Source organism: Harpia harpyja, chromosome 4, assembly GCF_026419915.1.
Source record: "Harpia harpyja isolate bHarHar1 chromosome 4, bHarHar1 primary haplotype, whole genome shotgun sequence".
Classification (NCBI taxonomy): Eukaryota; Metazoa; Chordata; class Aves; order Accipitriformes; family Accipitridae; genus Harpia; species Harpia harpyja.
This window is the reverse complement of record NC_068943.1, coordinates 41066069-41085698: the sequence shown is the minus strand read 5'-3', so window position 1 is coordinate 41085698 and position 19630 is coordinate 41066069. Positions and strand designations below refer to the sequence as shown.

The 19630-nt window shown below is 40.7% G+C and overlaps 1 protein-coding gene across 5 annotated transcripts in view; it reads left to right on the top strand.

Annotated features, from left to right (window-relative positions):
• Positions 1 to 19630, top strand: part of APLP2 (amyloid beta precursor like protein 2) — a 114132-nt gene that overhangs the window by 70138 nt on the left and 24364 nt on the right. For all 5 annotated transcript variants that reach the window (XM_052786370.1, XM_052786369.1, XM_052786368.1 and 2 more), the window contains exon 3: positions 19140 to 19313. In XM_052786370.1, coding sequence (XP_052642330.1) covers positions 19140 to 19313 — 174 coding nt within the window. The remainder of the gene's footprint in view (positions 1 to 19139; positions 19314 to 19630) is intronic.

Below are 19630 nucleotides of genomic sequence, written 5' to 3'. Positions count from 1 at the left end.
AAACTTAGTGTCATTGATTTTTAGTTCATGCAGTCAGCACCTCTGAAACATCTTGTTAATTTAAGATGATGCTTGCTCTTAATTGGAATGCTTCAAATGCTTGCAGTGGCCTAGAAACCACTCTGGTAAGGCTTCCAATTCAGAACTGTACTTGAACTTTCAAGATTGCCCCTTTTTTCTCCCAAAGTGTCATCTACACCCATAATGGGCATGCTCTGCTTTCTCTACTAGCAGCAAGTTTGTCACAGGCAAATGGCATATCCTATCACAGGTTTTACCTTACTGTTTACCTTAAATGGAGTCCTTAGGGCACTTTGACTATATTAATTTTGTAATTTCCATTCCAATATTTTCATTTTTCAGCTTTTTGCTCTAGGTTCCAATAAGTCTCAGATTTGTGCGAGTAGGGAGAGGAAATGGATTGACAGTGTTGTGCAAAGTCTCAAAGTAACTCATATATAAAATTGTCAGTTTTCTCTTTATTGTGGATTGACCAAAATAGCATACTTCTTTCTTTTCTCTGGTTCAGGAGAGCTGATGGCTCCTTATTGGATACGGTAGGCTAAAAGGTAACTTTAGCATGTTACTACTGTTATGTAAATAGGGCAGGTTGTACTTCAGGTTGGGTGCTATACAAATGAACCTTCACTCCTGAGGGGCAGTGTACAAGGAAATGTGTGTTTCACAAGAAACAGTTTGTCTGGGGTTTTTTTGGAGGAACTTCTTAAAGTCAGATTTGCACTTCCTTTAATTTATGAATCCCTGCAACTGTAAGCGGGGATGTACTCCACGTGCAAATCTTGCATGTGGGTGATGCTTTTTTTTAACTTGTTCAGCACTAGATTTACTACCTGCACCCCCACCTGCCTTCTCAGTTGGAGTTAAATATCTATTTCTGACTGTGCTTTCTCTAAGCTCTACTCCCTCATGCGAGAACATGGGAAGTCCACATACAAAAGAAGACAGAAGTCAAATTCACCTTGTAGCATGGCTTTTAAATGGTCGATAAGTTCTAATGCTTGCTCCACGGTCTGGTTGGGTTGATGTTGAAAATGCAAAATTTTTGGCTTTATGTGCATTTGTAAAAGTTTAAGTTCCTACTTGAGATGAATGATCAAAATGCTAATGTTCTGCAAATGGTGTTAAACTAATCTTTCTAGCAGCAAAACATGGCCTGCTTGACTTTATGTAATCAGGTGTCCACCTGATCAGAAACGCATGCGCCTAAGCTGCTTACCAGCACTTCATTTTGAAGTATTACAGTGGATGTGTTGTATATAGCCAGTGGGGAAAACAATGTGTTCATTATTTTTGAGAGATTGCCCCATATATGTATTAAATTTAGTTATAATGTTTTGTTGTCAGATTTCGTGCTGTCAGCCATGATCATGTTCTTGTACAAATTTGTACATTGCAGACCTTCATTTTGGTTATATCTTCAGCAGTCTGCTAGCCACTCTTAAGCAGTGTGCAGAGTTAAATGTTGCCGCTCTCTGTGGCGTTTGATGTTTTATTTCCCTTTCCATTTTCATTGGCGACAACGGAAAGTCAAATCATGTGTTGGTTCTCTGTGTTTCGTAATGGAGAGAACTGATGGATGAGGCATGGTCCGGAAAGTCTTTTGTTTTCTGCTACAGGCAGACTTGGTTTCTGAACGTGTACGTATGTATTTCTTCATCTGGTTTAGAGAACAAGACTTGATCTCTCCTGGCCAAACTGGCACAATAGTCTGTGAGGACTGTTGCTGCTGTTATTGTTGGGCCACCACAGTGCTTGTGTGCTGACTGCATGGATGATGGCTTCACTTGAGGTGGTGTTCTCTGCAGATCTTTTTTTCTGAAGATGATTATGTTCATGTAACATCTTTTAGCAATGGTTTGGGGGAAGTGTTGGCTCTCAGGCCTGCTGAACAGTGTCTGGCTACAGAGTTTAATCTTCTTTGCGGTACCTTTCTGCGGGATTTCTCTTCTGAACCTTTGAAAGTTTCGTGAGTTATTTCAACTACTATGATTTCCTGCACAGGTGAGCAGTACAGCATGTTGCTGTGGCTTGACAAGCCCTTCAGTTGATGAAGCGGGCTCTGAAGTTGGTATTCTGTGCAGAGTGTGAGCTTCAGAGAAGTTTACAGAGGAGACAGAATCAATAATTGTTTGGCTCAGATGGCTTTTCTGTGTTTAGAGACTAACTGAAAATCATTATGAAATGATGACTTTGAGTTCAAGTTTTTCAAGTCGCCAAATATGAAGGCTTAAAAATTGCCAGCATGACTTAGATGCAGCCTGGAGAAAAAAAAAAAAACAAACCCCAAAAAGCCCCCAAAACCACAGAGGGTGGGAGCTGACTTTTCTTTCCCAGTTGTCTCAGTAAAGCTTTGTGTGTCTTAGCTCCGGGGTAAGGCACTGAGTCATCACTAGTGTTACGGTTCACCTCGACTATTGATAATGTGACTAATACATGGTATCGTGCAGAGGTGCAGCGTGGATGATAACTATGCTTCAGCACTTGGATTCCAGGTTTTGGCTCAGTGACAGGGATGCATTTAAGTAATTTTGTACAGTAAGCTTCTCCCTATAACAAAATTACAACAGTCAGAAGTGTATTTTGATTCAGGTCAAGGACAGAGACAGACAGGCAGACACAAGCACGCAGAGATGGCTGGGGCCGTGGTTCTTCCTTACTGTAACAGTAGGTTGATACTTAGTGAAGTTTCCATTTAAGAGTAGCTAATTATCGTCTTCTTACCAACGACTTCATGTTTAAATAAAAGTAGTGTGTAACATTGCAAGTTCCCTTACTCATTTAGGTCTTTTTTCTTCCAACAAACACCTTCTGCTTAGGTTACATTTTCAAATGTCTGATACGTTCTGAGGTGTTGGTCAGTGTTTGGGGCTTTTTAATACTTGCAGTAGAGAGAGTTTTATTATTCTGTTAACTCTCTACTATAACAGGGGCTTGCATTTTCTCACGCAGGTGCTGTGCTTGGGTTCTTTAATCTGCCACCTCAAAGCACTAAATAGTGAGGAGACCTCAAAAATCATCTTCTGATGGTGTTGCTGCAAAGATGAAACAGCGGTTTGGTAAACTACTTGGTACTTTCCAGGAGCTGCCCTATGCTAACTTCAGTACTGAGATGCTTAAATCAAAAGCCAAACATTTGCATTTTTAATCTTTGGGCTTTTCTTTAAAGGCTCTTATGTTATTTTTAGCTCCAGCTTCCTGCCAAAAGCTTTGTCCCTTTTCTTTTGGATTTTGGCTTGATGAATCCCACTAGTTATGATGTCATTGCATAGTGTGAAGTGACAGCCACAAAAAGAAAAATCTTGCCTATACCATCTGTTACAATAAACATTATGCACTCATGTTAGATTTCAAGCGGATTTGGATTGCATATTCACAACAGAAGATGGTGTCTGCTTAGACGTATGGTAACCTCCAGCATAAAGCTTTTAATCACCAAATTCTCTATATGAGAATTTGGACTTGACATGACACGTTGCCAGGTCTAAGGTAAGTAGTAGGGTTTTTTATCAGTGTTTAATCTTTTCCTATTAATATTGGGACTAGTAACTTGCCAAAAATGGTCTTAGAGGAATCTGCTTGAATTAGTATAATTCACTAATACCAAATGCTGGTTGACTTCTTATGCTGGTAGTCTTACAATAACTGTGGCCTGAAATAGGGAGGGGCAGATTTGCTTTAATCTGCTAAGTATTCCTCTCAAAAGATTAAATGCAAAATGTTGATTCAGACCTGTGGTTTGAGTTCCCAGTGAGTGTATCGGCATTTGAACATGAGACTTTCTCTGCATAATTTATCAAAGCTCTAGCTGAAGAAATTGAATTTGATGTCTATTTCGTTTTACGCAGCAAGGTCACATATGGGTTTAGAAACCTTAAAGAATGAAATGGCGTCAGGATCCAAGCTAAGCACATTAGCCTGTGTAACGGTTTTGGTCAAAGATTAATTCTCAAGTGTAGGGTATGGCAGTGCTTGTGCATATACTTAAATGTTGCCGCCTGTCAGGAAAAAGGGAAACTGAGAAATTGTTGAGGGCGTATGTTATCGTGGAAACCAGTTATTGCTCTTGAATGGAGCAGGATGCTCGCAGCTCCCATTTGGACTGTTGGAATAAGATTAAGTGCCTCTAAGTAGTGTGAGTTGCAGGGTTTCAAATAACTGCTTCATTTCTAAAGTCTTTAAGTAGAGCCTTGTAGCCTCAGCACTGGAAATGTCAAGCAGTGGAGAAGGTTTTTTTTCCTGGTAGCCAGCCAAAAAAGTTGGAATTTTGTGTTTGCAACATATTGCTGCATTAGAGCTCAGCCTTCGGATGCGAACGTACACACATGGATCTGCAGGCTTACCTGGGCAAGAGCCAGACCCCAGAACAGGCCGAGTGAATTCTTGACAGGGGTCACGGAATGGAGTTAGGCTGTTCCTGTGGATGTGTGAAGCTTGGGCCTGGGACAGAGCATCGTGTCACAGCAGAAGAGACTCACTGCAGGCTGTAAAAACAGGAAAAAAAGTGTTCCTGCCCCCATCACTCCTGATAAATGCTGTGTTGTTCAAATTGCATCAATACTTGCTCTGCAACAAAGCTAGCCAGTATGTGGATATTCTGTTTAGGGCAACAGCCGCTTTCTCGGAAGCAATTTACCAATAACAAAGGCAGGAGATGAATGGCCTGCCAGAGTGCAGGCTTGATGCAATGTAATATTTTGCACTGCTGTATCCCTGTGTTGTCCGCAGCTGGCTTTATGGTCTGAATCGGAGCTTGTGATTTGCTTACGTCCCTCACCTTCTGGCTATGTGCTTACGCTTTTGTTTTTATTGGTCTTTTTGTTGTATGCATGTACAAGATAAACTTGAGTTTGCGAATAAGAACTTAGACTAATCACAAGAGCTGAAATCTATTACCTACGTTTGAATCCATAGTAGTGTATTTTATACCTACTGTTTTAGATAAATGCTTACATCTTGCTTCAGAATGTCTTTGTTTCTCAGGTTGAGACAAAGAAAGAAACGTCAACCAGCTGATCAACTTTAAGTCCTTTTGCTTTCTCTCCCTGTCCAGCAGGTCCTTTGCTCAGCAGTGTGGCTCCAAGGAAAGACTAATGAGAAGAGCTGGATTCCTAATGTAGCAAGGCTGTTAAGATGGCAGGAAATCTTTCAAATTTGCTTAAATGTAAAATCTGCAGTACAGACAAAAGGCATTTTGAAGTTGAGGCTGAAATTCCTAGGTGTGGATGGATTTGTTGCACTCAATTATATTGAGCAAGCTTTTGCAGCTTGCTTCACATGGGAATTAGCGTGATGAGAAGAATACTTTTCAAAGTATAACTGTATGGGAGGTTTTCCACAGGGCATCTATAGCATGTTAATTCCCCTTTTCATTGGAGGGCACTGACTAGAATACGTCATTGTAGTCCTTTTGTAATAGAGGCTGATGTATTTCAAGAGCATTACTGTTCTGAAATGGCCAGTGTTATACTTTTTTAGTTGTGTGTATGCAAACTGCTAAACTGGTTGCTCCAGAGAAGAATATTATGAAGATACCCACAAAACTTTGGGCTGCAAGCTTCATCTATACTGTAGAAGAGAAGTGAGGAGCACTGCTTTCTAAGACTCTAAATGGCCTTTTGCTTCAGGCAAAAGCAAAGATGACTATACTTCATTTGCCTTGCTGTCCTTGGTTTCAATTTGGCTTTTTGTGTTTTCTGTCACTATCTTTAAGGGGTTTTGCAAAAAGCTAAATAGTTATTCCCCATTGTATAAGTGGCTGATAGCTTTACTCATACTGTTCTGTTACTTAATAGTCTGTGATTATTAGATTTATTTTGATCATATAACTGAGGGCATAACAAACATTTAGCCACAGCTGGTAGGAATGTCTTAACTGTCTAAGATGGGCTTAATGTGCACAGCTGTTTGTAGCTAAACTTCCAGCAGCTATTCCCCTGGTGTTGACTTTGAGATGCATTGCCACTTAGGTAGTTATTCATTTATTTATTTTTTTTTTTTTTTTAAGAGGATGTTACTGACTTGCCTGTAAGCTGCTTCTCATGCTGTAACAGGGGGCTGGTAGATTTTTACTGTTACAGCAGCTAGCTTGAAATACTCCAGATCAAGTAAAGCAGAGATTTTTGTTTTGTAATATTTGCCTTGGGATGACTTCTGTGCTTTGGAATATCTCTTCAAATACATCTCTGAGCAGCATCCATCTAGCAGTATGTATCTACATCACATCTAGGATGACGTTCTTCAGTGATGAAGAGGATTAAAATAGTCATTAAGCTGCAAAATACACCACATGTCATGTAAAGTACAAAATAAAGAGACAGACAGACTGAACATGCTGGAGTGGTACAATCTGTTGGAATGCATCAGGATGTGAACATCTTTAACTTGAGCCAAATTTCAGATATCTAACAGAAAGATGAAACTGGGGCCGAGTTCGCATATGGAAACACTTGGCCTATTGTTGCCTGCGGACACACTTTCTTGCTTTCCTTTTCTCACCTGTGTATGAATGGATAGTTGGTCTCCTCTGCAGCACCTTGGCTCCCGAGTGAAACTTAAAATCGAGTGCTTAGCAGTATTTGTTAGGATACTTCCTGTAGTGGTGAGAACTAACTTTGGGAACAAATAGTGGCCCCAAAGCAGAGGACTGTTATTATTCCTGCCTCTCTGGGCTAATATTCACATCCCTTTTATTGATAGGTATAACTGTGAAAATATAGACAACCTCTAATGGAATTGTGCAACTGGGTAGTTAGTCTATTTGTCTTTGCTGTCCAGGCTTTAGAATTACCACACACCCTTGACACACATGAATTCATTTTGTGCTGGTAACCTAACCTGTTTTCCTCCTCAAACTGGTATTACAATAGGATACAAAAATTCTCAATGCAGTATTCTCGGAGTCTTCTAAATGTTCTTAGCCTCATAACACAAATACATCTAGTACTGGTATTGCTGCTGTCTGGGCTAGCTGGGGGTTGTGCAGGGAGAGGCAGCCTCAGAGATAATTAAGACGTAGTCTGTTAAGGAGCTCATTTGGGCTCTCAATGATTTTATTTTATTTTTTTTTTTAAGATGTCCAAAATGAGGATGTGAGAATGAGATATGTTTCTAGCTGTCTCATGCTATTGCATCATCAAGCTATAATTTCAGCATGGCTTTCTTGGGTGCTGATATGTTACGATGCGAGACATCTGTATCTATTCCATAAGGCTAATTCACAATATGAGTGGCCATATTCTGGCTAGGTTAGAATTTGCAGCTGAGATGTGTACATAGCTGTGTTTCTGAAATAAAAAAATGCCTTAGTGGGCTATGTGTGAAGTCAACTAGTGAAAAACATAGCCACCGTTCTCTGGGGTTCAAACTTCATGCAACATTTTCAGCCTTTGACTTTGAGAAAGCTCTATTGAAACTACTCAGCCTATGGCTAGGAAAATGGGTGACCTATTGCATCAATACTCAAATCAGTCTACCCTCCAATCACTGTCCTAGTGATGGGATTTACGCGTTAAGTCAGGATTTCCATTGCTGTCCGTATCTGCTTGTAGAGTCAGAGAAAGTAAAACTTGTTTGTGATGGTTGACCATTTCTTTCTTTCTCACTCAAGTGTGTATCACATTGGACAAGAGTATCTGAGCAGGCAAAAAAGCTTATCCAAGAAGAAGTAAATAGTCCCTCTCTTCTCCTGTCTGATAGCCTTTTCCAAATAGGAAAATAAAGAATTGTTTGGAATCCTTGTATTCAAAATAACACATCTTGATGTTTTTCTTTACTGTTCCTCCAGCTGGAGAATACTAAGTCTTTAGGTAAAAAAAAAATTGTTTTGCTGCTAAGATGGACAGCCAGGACAAAGGGTTTAAAAAAAAAAAGCAGTACCTTTCAGAGACCTCGAAAAGGAATTTCTATTGAAGTGGTGGAAGTTCTCGGTGTATACTGCCTCTTTAAGGTATAACTAGATTGTCTAAAACTCTTCTGCCTGCTCTTTTTCAAAGAGCAATTTCCCTCACTGTTGTAGAACAGGCATTTTTTTGCTTCCACGTTTGTAATAAAGCTTTCAGCTCATATGGTTTTGTGCTTTGAAGCCCTTACTGAAGTGCCACATTTCTTAAAACTTGTCAGAGAACTGACCATCAGGTGTATGCAGCTGCAGTATATAACTTCTTCCACCAATCTGATGTTCAACTGTAGTTCAACTAAGTAGGCAGAAAAGAAGCAAGAGTTGCTTTCTATCCCCTTCCTTGAAAACTTCCAGAAAAAGCTTAAGAAAACCTCAAGGGAATAGGTATCAGTGCACACAGAGTTCATTCTTCCCACTGAAACCTGGAAGAAATTGCTAACAAGTTGAAATCTCATTTTTATCACAGCTTAAAAACCAGTTCTCCCATTTTGTTTTATTTCTGTGCAATGCTACACAATCCGATACAGCTCAGTAGACTGAAGAGCTATAAAACTCAGCATATGAAAATCAGGTGTGTTTGTACAACATACAAAGCCAGTTAAATGTTATACAATGACAGCCCTGAAATATTTGAAGTTCTAGGCTAGCTTCTGTTGAACTAGTTTTACTTTCAGGATCAGCAAAATCAGTAAAGGGGATCTCAGCATAGCCAGCTTTAGTCTGTGCTATAAATTACCACTTAATTTTCTAATAGCATTAAGCAGTTATTCTAAGTAGAGATCTGTTGCTTCCTTTAAAGAAACTGTTTAATACATCCATTAGAGTTTCAGTGCACTAGCCCACCTATGATATGACGCTGTGACTATTAAACCCCAGCTGATGAATTAATGCTTCAGAAATAAAATGCTACTAAATTAGTCAGGATTGCTCTTAAAGAGCAAAAAAATTGAAATCCATTAAGCCATTACTGAGGTCCTTTCATCACTTTCTATGACCTTGCTGCTGACAGAATTTTAGGGGTGCTTCAGAAAGCATTTTGTCATTTGACCTCTGTCTTGTGTCATATTGCTAAATCCAGGTGTTTGAGCTCTAGGGGATAGATGGAAGTCCACCTCTTATCCTCTGCTTTGGAAGAAGGAAGTAAATGGTGAGATTTGAGCCTGAATTCTGCTATTCTACTACTATTCTAGTACCAGGATCCTTCGGAGAGTATGTTTGGCTGCTGGGTGACAAGCTTAAAATAAACAAGTAAAGCTTTCACCATCTGACTTTTGGAAGTAAGAAGTGTTGCTCTGAGCCATCTTCCCCTACTTCAGCCTCTCTGCTACTTAAGTAAGAAGTGCTTGTCATTGTTTATCCTGCTCTTGTTTGCTTGCTCGCTCACCTCCAGGTTGCCAGCATTAGTGGAAGGAAACTGGCAGCTTTTCGTCAGTTTTATTGCTGTTTACTGGGATCAAAAATAGCTGTAGTCAGGAAAATGAAAGACTATTTTTTGGTGAGAATTTGAGATGGTTTTGCAAAGTTAATTCTCTTGCATTGATTTTTTTAAGCCATAAGTGGTAGGAACTTTTCCTAATGAGCAGCTAACTGAAAACCAAACTTTCTTGGGGCGATGTTCATGTTGAAGTTTTCTATTTAAGAAAGAAACATATCATTTACTGTAGCTGAATAAACTTAGAATATTAGCATGGGGATCTTTAAACAGCAAATACTACAGTTTTTTTAAAGCACTGATTTCTGCACCTCCAGACATTAAAGGTTCTTAAAAGATTTTGTTTTGGATGTGAGCAGTGATGTAAGGTGCTGCCTGAAAGATGCTCCATAACAAGCCATGAGCAGTTCTCAGAATACATAACAGGAGGAGGTGTGTGGGAAGGTGCGTGGGGAGATGTTTTTGGTTTAAGAATCCCAATTTGCATTATTTCCTAAATATATTTAATAAGAGCTGAAGTTAAGTTACCCGTTCTCAGTAATACCTAGTAACTGCTGACTATTTTCATAGACCCATAATTTATAGAAGTAATCTGTGCTTTTGACAGAACTTTAAAAGTTTCAAGTATAAACTTATCCTCAGTTTGGACACTGGAAACAGCAAGAATGTTCCATAATTTTTTTGGTAACATGTTAATTTTGGTCTGGTTCAGCATACACTTGGCAAAGCTCTGGGAGCAGCAGCAAAGATGAAAGCAGCCCTGTATTTTAGCTGTGGGTTTCCTATTTTCAAAAGATGGTCATTAGCATGGTTTGGAAAACCAAGACTTAAAAACGTCATGGCTTCCTCTTCCAGATTTGAAGTTTCATCTGGACTGTTTGGAGGGCAGAATTACCAATTAATTTGGAGTTTGGGGTGGGTTTTTTTCAGAATATTGTGAATTTGGGGGTGGAAAGCCATCAGCATGACTCGCAGAGCTTCAGTGGGGTTAGAGCAATGCCTGTTGAATTATTTCTGTGTGCTATGGGGAAGTTTGTGTGTAGCCTAATTGCAGGACTTTAAGGTACCAAATGAGTGTTTTATCGTGTTCCGAAACAATTGCAGTCTGTGCACATAAATAGCCGATCTGTGATACTGAACAACATCTATAAAGGGAGGGATACTTGAGCTCACGAATGGTTGAAACCAAAACCAAACTGCATTCCCGCTTGTTATCTTTCCTTTATCTTGCATTTTTTTGGAGGTATTTTTCGTTACCACTTCAAATTCTTGATGCTCTGTTAAAATACGCCCTTCAGTTTCCTGCTTGCTTTTTGGACAGTTGTGTGTTAGATAAAAACACAATCTGTGCAGCCTTTTTATCTCAAGTCATTCGAGTGGTTAGATGCACGGTTAGACTGAGTAACCGCAGGTTCCTACAGTGGACTCTCCATTGCAGGCTTTTTTGTGAAGCCCCCAGTGGGCTTCACAAGATCTCTAAAACAAATATTCATGGTGTTTGGGGGAGGCTTTTTGGTTTGGTTTTGTTTCCCCCCCGGCACGTAAATCACTTTGAATCAATAGTAAAGGTTTGGGTTTTGCCTGCCTGATATTAATAAATTATTCTCTCGGTCTCCTTTCTGCCAGTTTTGTCCACAAGGAAAGTTAGTGGACAAGTTGTGTGTGTATGTGAGATGTGATGAGTTTTAGTCCAGAAGTTATTTTTGATTCGAACAAATTGTTTTGAAGTGATGAAGATTTTGTAAATGTACTTTCTTGTGTATTATGGAATCTCTGTATCCTGGTAACCACAGTGATTATATTCAGTAACTCTGATGTAGCTAAAGTGCCTTAAGATGGAAGGGACTTGCTGTCGAACTGTGTGGAGAAGTTACTTACAAAATAGCATATCTCACTACTCCTCCATATGTGTGCTGCTGTCAGTGTGGCCTTTATGCTGTGAACAGTGATAGTTCATATTAACAGTCAGCTCAGTAATGAAAGTTAGATCTGAAAGGAGAGTTAAATGTTTTTCCAAAGCGGAGTGGAACACTATTAAATTGTAGCCACTTTTCCTACGTTGTGTTTTGGATCTCCCTTCCAATTGTCCAGGAAGGCAAAATTGCCCCATGGCCATTTTGTTCAGTAGATTTTTAGCGTACATGAAAACATTAACTTGCACTGAAGTTTTCACTTGCTGGCTACCTAACAAGACATCTTGGGTCTCTGTGGTTCAGATGCCCAAATAATTCATGTGGGAAAGCAGTAATTAGTCTTGCTGTGCAAGACAGAATGATGACACAGATTGGAGCGATGAGGGGTTGAGGATTAAACCGGGCTGAGCCCACTGGCGGGTGACCTTAGGCAAGTCACTTGACTTTGTGCCTTAGTTTAGCCCAGTAATAAATAGGTCTAGCCTCCATGTGCTGTAATGTGACTTCGAATCGCTCCATAAAAAAAGGTACTTTAAATAGCCCCGTTGCTGTGTTTTGCTGAAAAGGGGAAGGAAGCGGCCATAACTGCAGCCGTCTGATACTTTGCATGAAAATTGTTCCTGATGTCCTTGTGAGGAGCGGGGGGCAGCCTGACTGATGAAGCATGTTTGGACCTACCTGTGCACCTTGTAAGGCTTATTAATGGCATAGTAGTACTGCCTACCTCTTCTCTCTCCCTTATATTTTTAGGGTGGCTTTTGAGGTAAACTGTTCCAGGCCCCGCCATTACACACAAGCTTTAGTTTTGAAAGCTTGAGGCCTATCAATTAATCCTTTTTAAAGGACACTGTTCTGGGTACAGTAACATTTGTTCAGGGAATGTTCCAACTGAGTTGTTCTGAACTTTGTCTCTCCGGGGGTAGAAAAGAGGATGCCAAAGGCAACCATGTTACACAAACAACTTCAGGAAGCCAAGACTATGCTGAATCCTGGCTTTACTGAATTTGATCGCTGCTCCCTGAAACTAGCTGTGTACCAGTACTGCCTGCAGTGTTGCTTTCCCTATCTGAATGTGGCAGTTCCTGAGTGTAAATGTCTGACAGGCAGATTATCTGCCCAATGACTCATGTAGGCTTGGTTTATGGAGCATGATAAACTGGAGGAGGAGGGGGAAATAATCTGCTACCTCATTAGTACAAATTCCAAGGGCAAAAAGACTGCCTGTGAGTCACAGGTACTTGGAAATATCCCTTTTTCTCTGTAGAGAAGGAAGGTGCAAAAGCAGTAGGGAATGCTTCAGGCTTCAGCAGTGTTTTGGTCTTTGTAATGCTACGGTTGCTGTTGGCACATATGAAAGTACATAGATTATTGTCACTGAACTTCCGAGTGTTCGAGGCTGCGTGTTAGCCATAAACAGTGGGGATCTAAATATAAACTGTACCCCAGCTAGCACTGCAGCTCCTGCATTGGTTTCCAGTTTTCTGCTGGTGCAGAATCCTCTACCACAAAAGTCAATAAAGGACGAGCAGATGAGAACTCCACCCCTTCCAGCAAGTTAAAGTAAGCCAAAGACTGCTTTACTGAGATTTCTGCCATTTAAATTCAAAAGCAAACACAGGCTGGTATTATCAGCTCACACCAGATCTGCCTGCAGACAATAATTCTTCCTGTCTTGGACCCCTGCCCATGTGCATTATTGTAATTATCAGCAATTTAAAAAAAAATAAAGCGATAAAGCTAGGATGAGCTGCTAGTCTGTAGATTTACTGCCTGCTGTGTCAGGTATTCGTTAGCCTTCCTGGGTTCAAGCCACCTATCTGCTGAATAAAAGCAGGAAGAGAAGCTAAGGAAAACAAAGTGTGAAACACAATTTGAAGCAGGAATTGAAAGCTCTACTCATGTTTATGAGTTATACATCCAAAAATGGGAATTTTAAGTATTCTGTTCAGAAGTTCTTGGGTGTAAAGTCCCTCTGCCAACTTCCCTCTTTAATTGAAGTGTTGGTTTCCTGAATACTAGCTTGCCATAAACCATTAATTCACAGGTGAGATTCATGGCAATGAACATTAGGTTTAAGGGCTGTGCGGCACGTCGAGACCTGGGAAGGCTCAGTTCTACAATGCCAACCCAGCTGTTCTCCTTCCAAAAGCTTCAGCTTAACGCTTCATATCAGCTGGCAGTGGTAGAGTTTGTGACTGCAACATCTTCTTGATTTTTATTTTTATTTTGCCAAGGCAAAAAATTTTATTTTTATTTTTATTTTGCCTTATGGAAGGAGAAATGCCCATGAGCTTCAGCTCCGTAGACAGCAGTAACGTGGAGTGTGCATCTGGGCTTCGAAGCAGTTGGGTCCCTGCACAAATGTGGGTACCAATTTTTCAGTCAAGGAAAGGGTGAAAAGTTAGAATACTCATGCATTTAAAAGTGGCAACCATCAAGGGTTATGCTCACAGGAAGGCTGATAAGGTAACAAGACTCATTTTTGTACCAAAGGAGCTGTTATAATTCCTCAGTGGTCTTGCGGGTTCAATTTATATCCACCATATCTGTGGATATTACACTGGCATAGGAAGAGTTGCAGTGTTGTGCTCCAGATAGAATAGAAAATGTATTTTTTTAAAAAGAATCCAGAAAAGCTTGCTTGCTTTTTTTTTTTTTTTCCTTTAATTAAGTAAGAGTGGGAAGCGTTAAGTTATCTGGATAGGGACTGTGCTGAACAGCATGTTCTGCAGTCCCTCAGGTTGTGGTTCATGTGCATTCTGATTTAATAAGCAGTATTACTTTCGAGGGGCTTTGCTTAATTAAAAACAAATAGCACAAGTAATCTTTCAATGCGTGGCATTTTTTGTCAGTGTAGCAGCAAATAGTTGTGGAATACTTGTAACTCTTCTGAGCCAGAAATCTGATCCGACCTGCAGACAATCCTGTAAAAGGCTGTGCACTTTCTTTGGAGGTGGTGAATGCCCTCGGCAGCTATTAACCTGTGTTCTCTGGCCACCAAGTCAGTGCAGTTCACAGTCAGAGCTTTTTTTCAGCAGCCTAGAAATTCTAGAGACTGGAGTTTCAGTTTTAAAGCAACTTAATCTTCCATGGTTTTAACCAGCCAGGTCTCCTCGTGTTGCGGCAGAGGAAGCCTGATGGAAAGCGCAAGCAGTACAAGTTTTCCTAGTAGGCTCTCAATATTTCTCAAGCCTTGCAGCCCTTCTGCCCTGTAACCAGGGGCCTACTTCTCTCGTCATGTTTGTGCAACAGGCAGTACATGTGCCCAGTGGCTGACACGTTTGCACCAAATGTGGTAGCTGGGAGACTGTGATTTTCTGTAATGCATATTCCTAGATTTTCTTTAGAAGCAATATGCTATGTGAACAGCTCTTCAGCAGAAATGAAAAGGGAATCTAAGATTTCCTGCTAAGCTCCCATTCACTCTGGTTTTGCTGGCATAAAGATCCATATTCTGGGTAATCTGATCAGATGGGCAAGATTACTGTAATGTTTGACCTCGCGGAAAATTCAGAATGTACTTAAATTTGATGTTTTGCGGACACCTTTGTGCTGTGAAGGAAAGCTCTCGGGAACTCATTTCTATGAAATGTAAAGAACAACAACTCTTCACAAAAGAGAAACTCTAATCACCCTTCTACCCTGAAGTCCCCAGCAGCATGCCAGAAGGCTTTCCAGAATAGCATTGGACAGGGAGCTGAATAGACAGCATGCTCAATAAGCTGTTGTGATGAGGTTTAATAGATCCTACAAATACAAGGCAAGGAGAATGGGTGTATTTTTCATGTTTATGCCTTTTTGAACCTGAATTGCAATGTAATGCATACATTTCAGGGGTAGATATGAAATATTCCTTATTTTACATTAGTTGATAGGAATTCCTGTACATTGTTGTTCCCAGCATTGAAGTAGAGGCACGCTAGAGAGCAGAAACGGTTTAAATTCACAAAAAATCCTCCCTAAAGAACATCATCATGCTGTGTGGTGCCCATAATCTCTCTAGCCTGGCATCCCTCCTTTGAGATGGTAGATACAGGAAGAAAGGTGTGACCTTTTTTCGAGCGTAGGGCCCAGGCCTCTGGATGGGTAAAGCTCACCAATCAAACCCGCTGTCACAAGTTAAAGAGGCTAGTAGTAAATAAAAGACGGGATACTTGGGCAGAGACTCTTCCATCAGAGAATGAGAAGATTTAGGGGTTTGAATTCCAGTGTTTCGCAACCATAAATCAGGCACTGCATGACAGGGTGAGGAATTTAACTGACATTAACTGGCCAGAGATTTATGTGTTTATGGAATCAAATACTTCTTTGGTCTTGGAAAGCAAACTGGATTACAGAATTATACCAAAAGGCAGAGCGGAATTTATCATGAAACATCTTGTAAATGCAAGTGCCAGTGAGGAGAGTAATGGTTTATGTAACAGTCTTTTCCCAAACAACAACATTCATCTTGCTCTCATGTTATGGATATACGTTAATAGGATAATAGCTACTAAAGTAACATTTGCTGAGGACATACACAACTGGATGAACTCTTTTCTATTATGTATATGTTGCCCCTCTCGAGCTGGCAGTCTGCTTATTTAAGAGATTGAATAGTTGCTCCCCAGCACTAAAAGAGGTGGCTGCTTCCATTTATGGCTGGGAAATTCCAAAGGAAAAATGTTCTGTCAGTTTGTTCATCCCTCTGCAATGTGGAACGGGTGAATTCTCTGAAGTACTGAAGAGCTTAACTAAGGACGTGGCTTTATCCCAAGCTTCCTGCTGGTTTACATGTTCCCCAACCCTCCTTTTGCAAAGTGATGCTTGAATGTAGACGAGCTAACCTTAGGCATTGTCAGCCTGAGCGATCTGCTTTTGGTTTTGATACACCAAAGGCAATTGTGTGAAGCAACAGAAAATGACTGTCCCAAAAAACTCTTGTAGGTGACCTTCTTCACTACTTAAGTAGCAGCGTTAAAGGTGTGGCCTCCACTGGTACCAATGAAGTTTGCTGTGCTGTATTCTCTCGTTACAGACAGAATGAGATTAAAATGCTAAATTAAATAACTGATGTGATTGGTGGCTGGAGTGGATCACCAGTGGTGAAAAATTGAAGCCCATAACTCAAAAATCTTATCTTGCAGGTCATGGGGTTAAAGATTCAACTCGTGTCTATCAGAGTTCATTAACTTACTCAACAGTGCAATTCAAGAAAAGATTTCTTCCATTTGATTAAAAGTGATGAAATCAAGCCAGTAATTAGTCTCGTTTGTTCAGCTGTGAATTGGGGCTTAGCATGTTCTGGTAGCTACGGCAACAGCACTTGACTGATATGCAAACTATTTGAGCAATCCATGGAGGAGCAATGATACCTTTGCCACAGTGCTGAGGTGTCAGGCCGGAGAGACAGCAAAAATAAACAGGAGCTCTAAACAGGAGCTCGCATCAGTATGTAAATAGGAGGTGGTCATGATTTCAGGAGGTTGGTATGTGTTTGAACAGGAGTTTTGCTCATGCAAGAGCTGTTATGAATGGATTACTGATGGGTGTTTCTGCCTCTCGGGATGGAGCCTGCGCCTCTCCTGCTTTTGCAGTTACCTTATTTTGCTGCGTGCTTGTTAAGTTTGCTTTGAAGAAAACAGATTTCAAGCATAGGCGGTGCTAATGATCTCCAAACCGTTCATAACACGTACATTTTATTCTCTTTTGATGCACTGTATTCTTCTTACAAGGGTTAATGCTTTGTGCATACTTGATCTTGCATTTCTTTTTGTTCTTTTCAGAGTTCAGCTTGAATCTTGGATGTAGTTGTAGTGTTGTCATAAAACAAAATTGTGTTGTGGATTGTTTCCTTTAACATGTCAAGTCTTGCGTGCTCTGGAAAGTGATTGTTGGTACCAAAGTGGTATTTGTTTGGAGAGAGATAAAAAGGCCCTCTTAAGAAGTTTGTATGCGTGTATTTATAGAGTTATGAAGGATCATTCCACGTTTGCCTTTTTCTTGTGAAATGATATGGCAGGGAGGAAGGCAGTGCAAGACCCCAGGTTTTGCGGAGTCGTATCAGTCGGCACTTGTTAGAAGCACATGTTTATTATTGCACCCTGTTACCCTTTAGCCTCAGTGTATTCGTCAGAAGTTGTCCTATACCTGAAGCGCGTAACTGTCTTCTCCATTAGGACAGAGAGTACAACAAATGTACCTACGCTAAACTGGAAAGTGTATATGAGCTTGGAAGCATTTTGTTACTGGGACGTTGATGCTGGTATCTGTTACGTATAGTTCAGTATTTCATTACTTTGTGATCTGTGCTAAAACTTGCTCTCATGAGTGTCTGTTGGGTGAAAGGGTTAGAGTAAATAGAAACCACTCGTGTAAGACTGTTTCTCTTAAGTGACATGCAGTTGAATAGTTCTTAAAATTCAAGGGGTAATTTTTTTTGAAGTTAAGACGTGAATTTATGCTTTTGTGTCTCAAGTTGGTCTTATCCCCCAAGCGCTAGCCCCTGTGCTAGACAATCCCCGATGTTCTGAGTGTTGAAATGTCTTATCTCCAGGCAGTGATTTTGTGTACAAACGGGGAGGGGGAGAAATGAGCTAATTACAGTGGTGTTAATTTTTTCCTAGTATCCAGCAACTAGGAGCTGCACACAGGTTGTCCAGTTGAATTCTTCTCTTTGCTCCTTTGTTTGCTTTAAGCGTGCAGGTATTGATATAAGTTGATGGGGATCTGCAGGCAATAGGGAATGAACAGTGTCCACAGTAATGTATGCATTTTTGAGTGCATGCAAAGTCAAATATGAAGGCAGGACTGGTGGCCTAGGGTGGTGCTGCCTGCCAGGAAAAAAGAAGCTTAGGGGCAGTGGTGCCCTGAAGCCTGTGTGTATTGCTGTTTCTAATCTGCCTTGTCTGAAGTAGTTAAAATGGATTTCATTCCCCTAAACACCTTAAAGAGCTTTCGATTTAGTTCATCTGTTTTTGCCTCATACCTCTTCTTTTCTTGTATTTTTTTCTTTTTCTTTTACAACAGCTAGTAGTTATGTAGGGAGGAGATGTTCAGCTCCCAGCATCCACTCAAGTCTTTTCAGAAAAAAAACAAGTCTGCAATTTAATTTAATCCCCTTTTTCTTCCTTTGGTCAGCCAGCAGGATTTCAGAAAGGGAACCTGACCTTGTTTTCATTGATCAATCTGCAGTTTGACCCCAGTGTGGGTCTGGGTTGTCGGGTTTTTGTCTGCTGGTGCAGGGTGGGAAGTGCACAGAATATTCTTCAGAAACCAGGCAGTACAAATCCCCATAGGAGTGCACTGAATGAGAGACAACAGGCTTTGAGGAGTTGGTTGCAACAGCTTTGTTTTTCTGATTCAGCAGAAGTCATCTTTACTTGTATGTTTGGGCAAGAAGCTTGGGTGTTTCTATCCCAAATATTTGAAGATTTTGGGAGAAACACGTGGCTTCAAACTCTGGATTTTTGCAGTGGGAAGCAGTTATTTTATTAGTAGTAGCAATACTTGCTTTGTGTGTAACCTCACAGAGGTGTTTCTGCCAAAAGTTATTAGTATTAGTTATTTATCTTCAAATACGGGTTTAAGTTTTTCAGACATCTGTTTTAGCCTTTGTGGGCACAAGCTTTAAGTGTGAATTACTCTTGGTTTTAGTAAGCTGTTGTTGCAATAATAAAACCAGTGTTTGGAAAAACAAACAGCTTACTGGTGAAAACTTGGTGTGGGCTCACCAGCTTTAAGGAATATGGTTACAAAATAGTTTGCAAGACTTCACTGATATTCTGGATTAAGCAGGAGCTCTGAGAAGATGCCAGAGTGTTTCTGGTTCTTTGAGTTGTTCTGCATTCGATCAGATAATGCAATCAACATGTTTTGGTTTTGTTTGTCTTCACAGGCACTCGCAGCCAATGCTGGGACAGGGTTTGCTGTGGCAGAGCCTCAGATTGCCATGTTCTGTGGGAAGCTAAATATGCATGTGAATATCCAGACTGGGAAATGGGAACCTGACACTTCCGGGACCAAGAGCTGCCTTGGAAAAAAGGAAGAGATTCTGCAGTACTGCCAGGAGGTTAGTTTTCCTGTGTGATCCAGAATCTTCACTGCTGCTGAGGAACTGGATTCCAATGTAGCTGGCCAGTAGCAAATTAACCCTGCAGGAGACTGACTTTCTTTTGACTAGCTCAGTTCCCTGAACTGTCCTGCTGTGTTACTGCCCAGGAGGAGCAGGGAGGACACTGCAGTGAGATTTAGGAGCTAGCTCTGATTTAGATCAGTTTACGCTGCCCCAGAAGGTCCTTGGTCTGTAAGTCCAAGAGGTATCCATCCATGTCTGCATTTGCAGGGCCTTCTCCAAATGTTTTGCCTCTGAGCTGGTTAACCAGCATC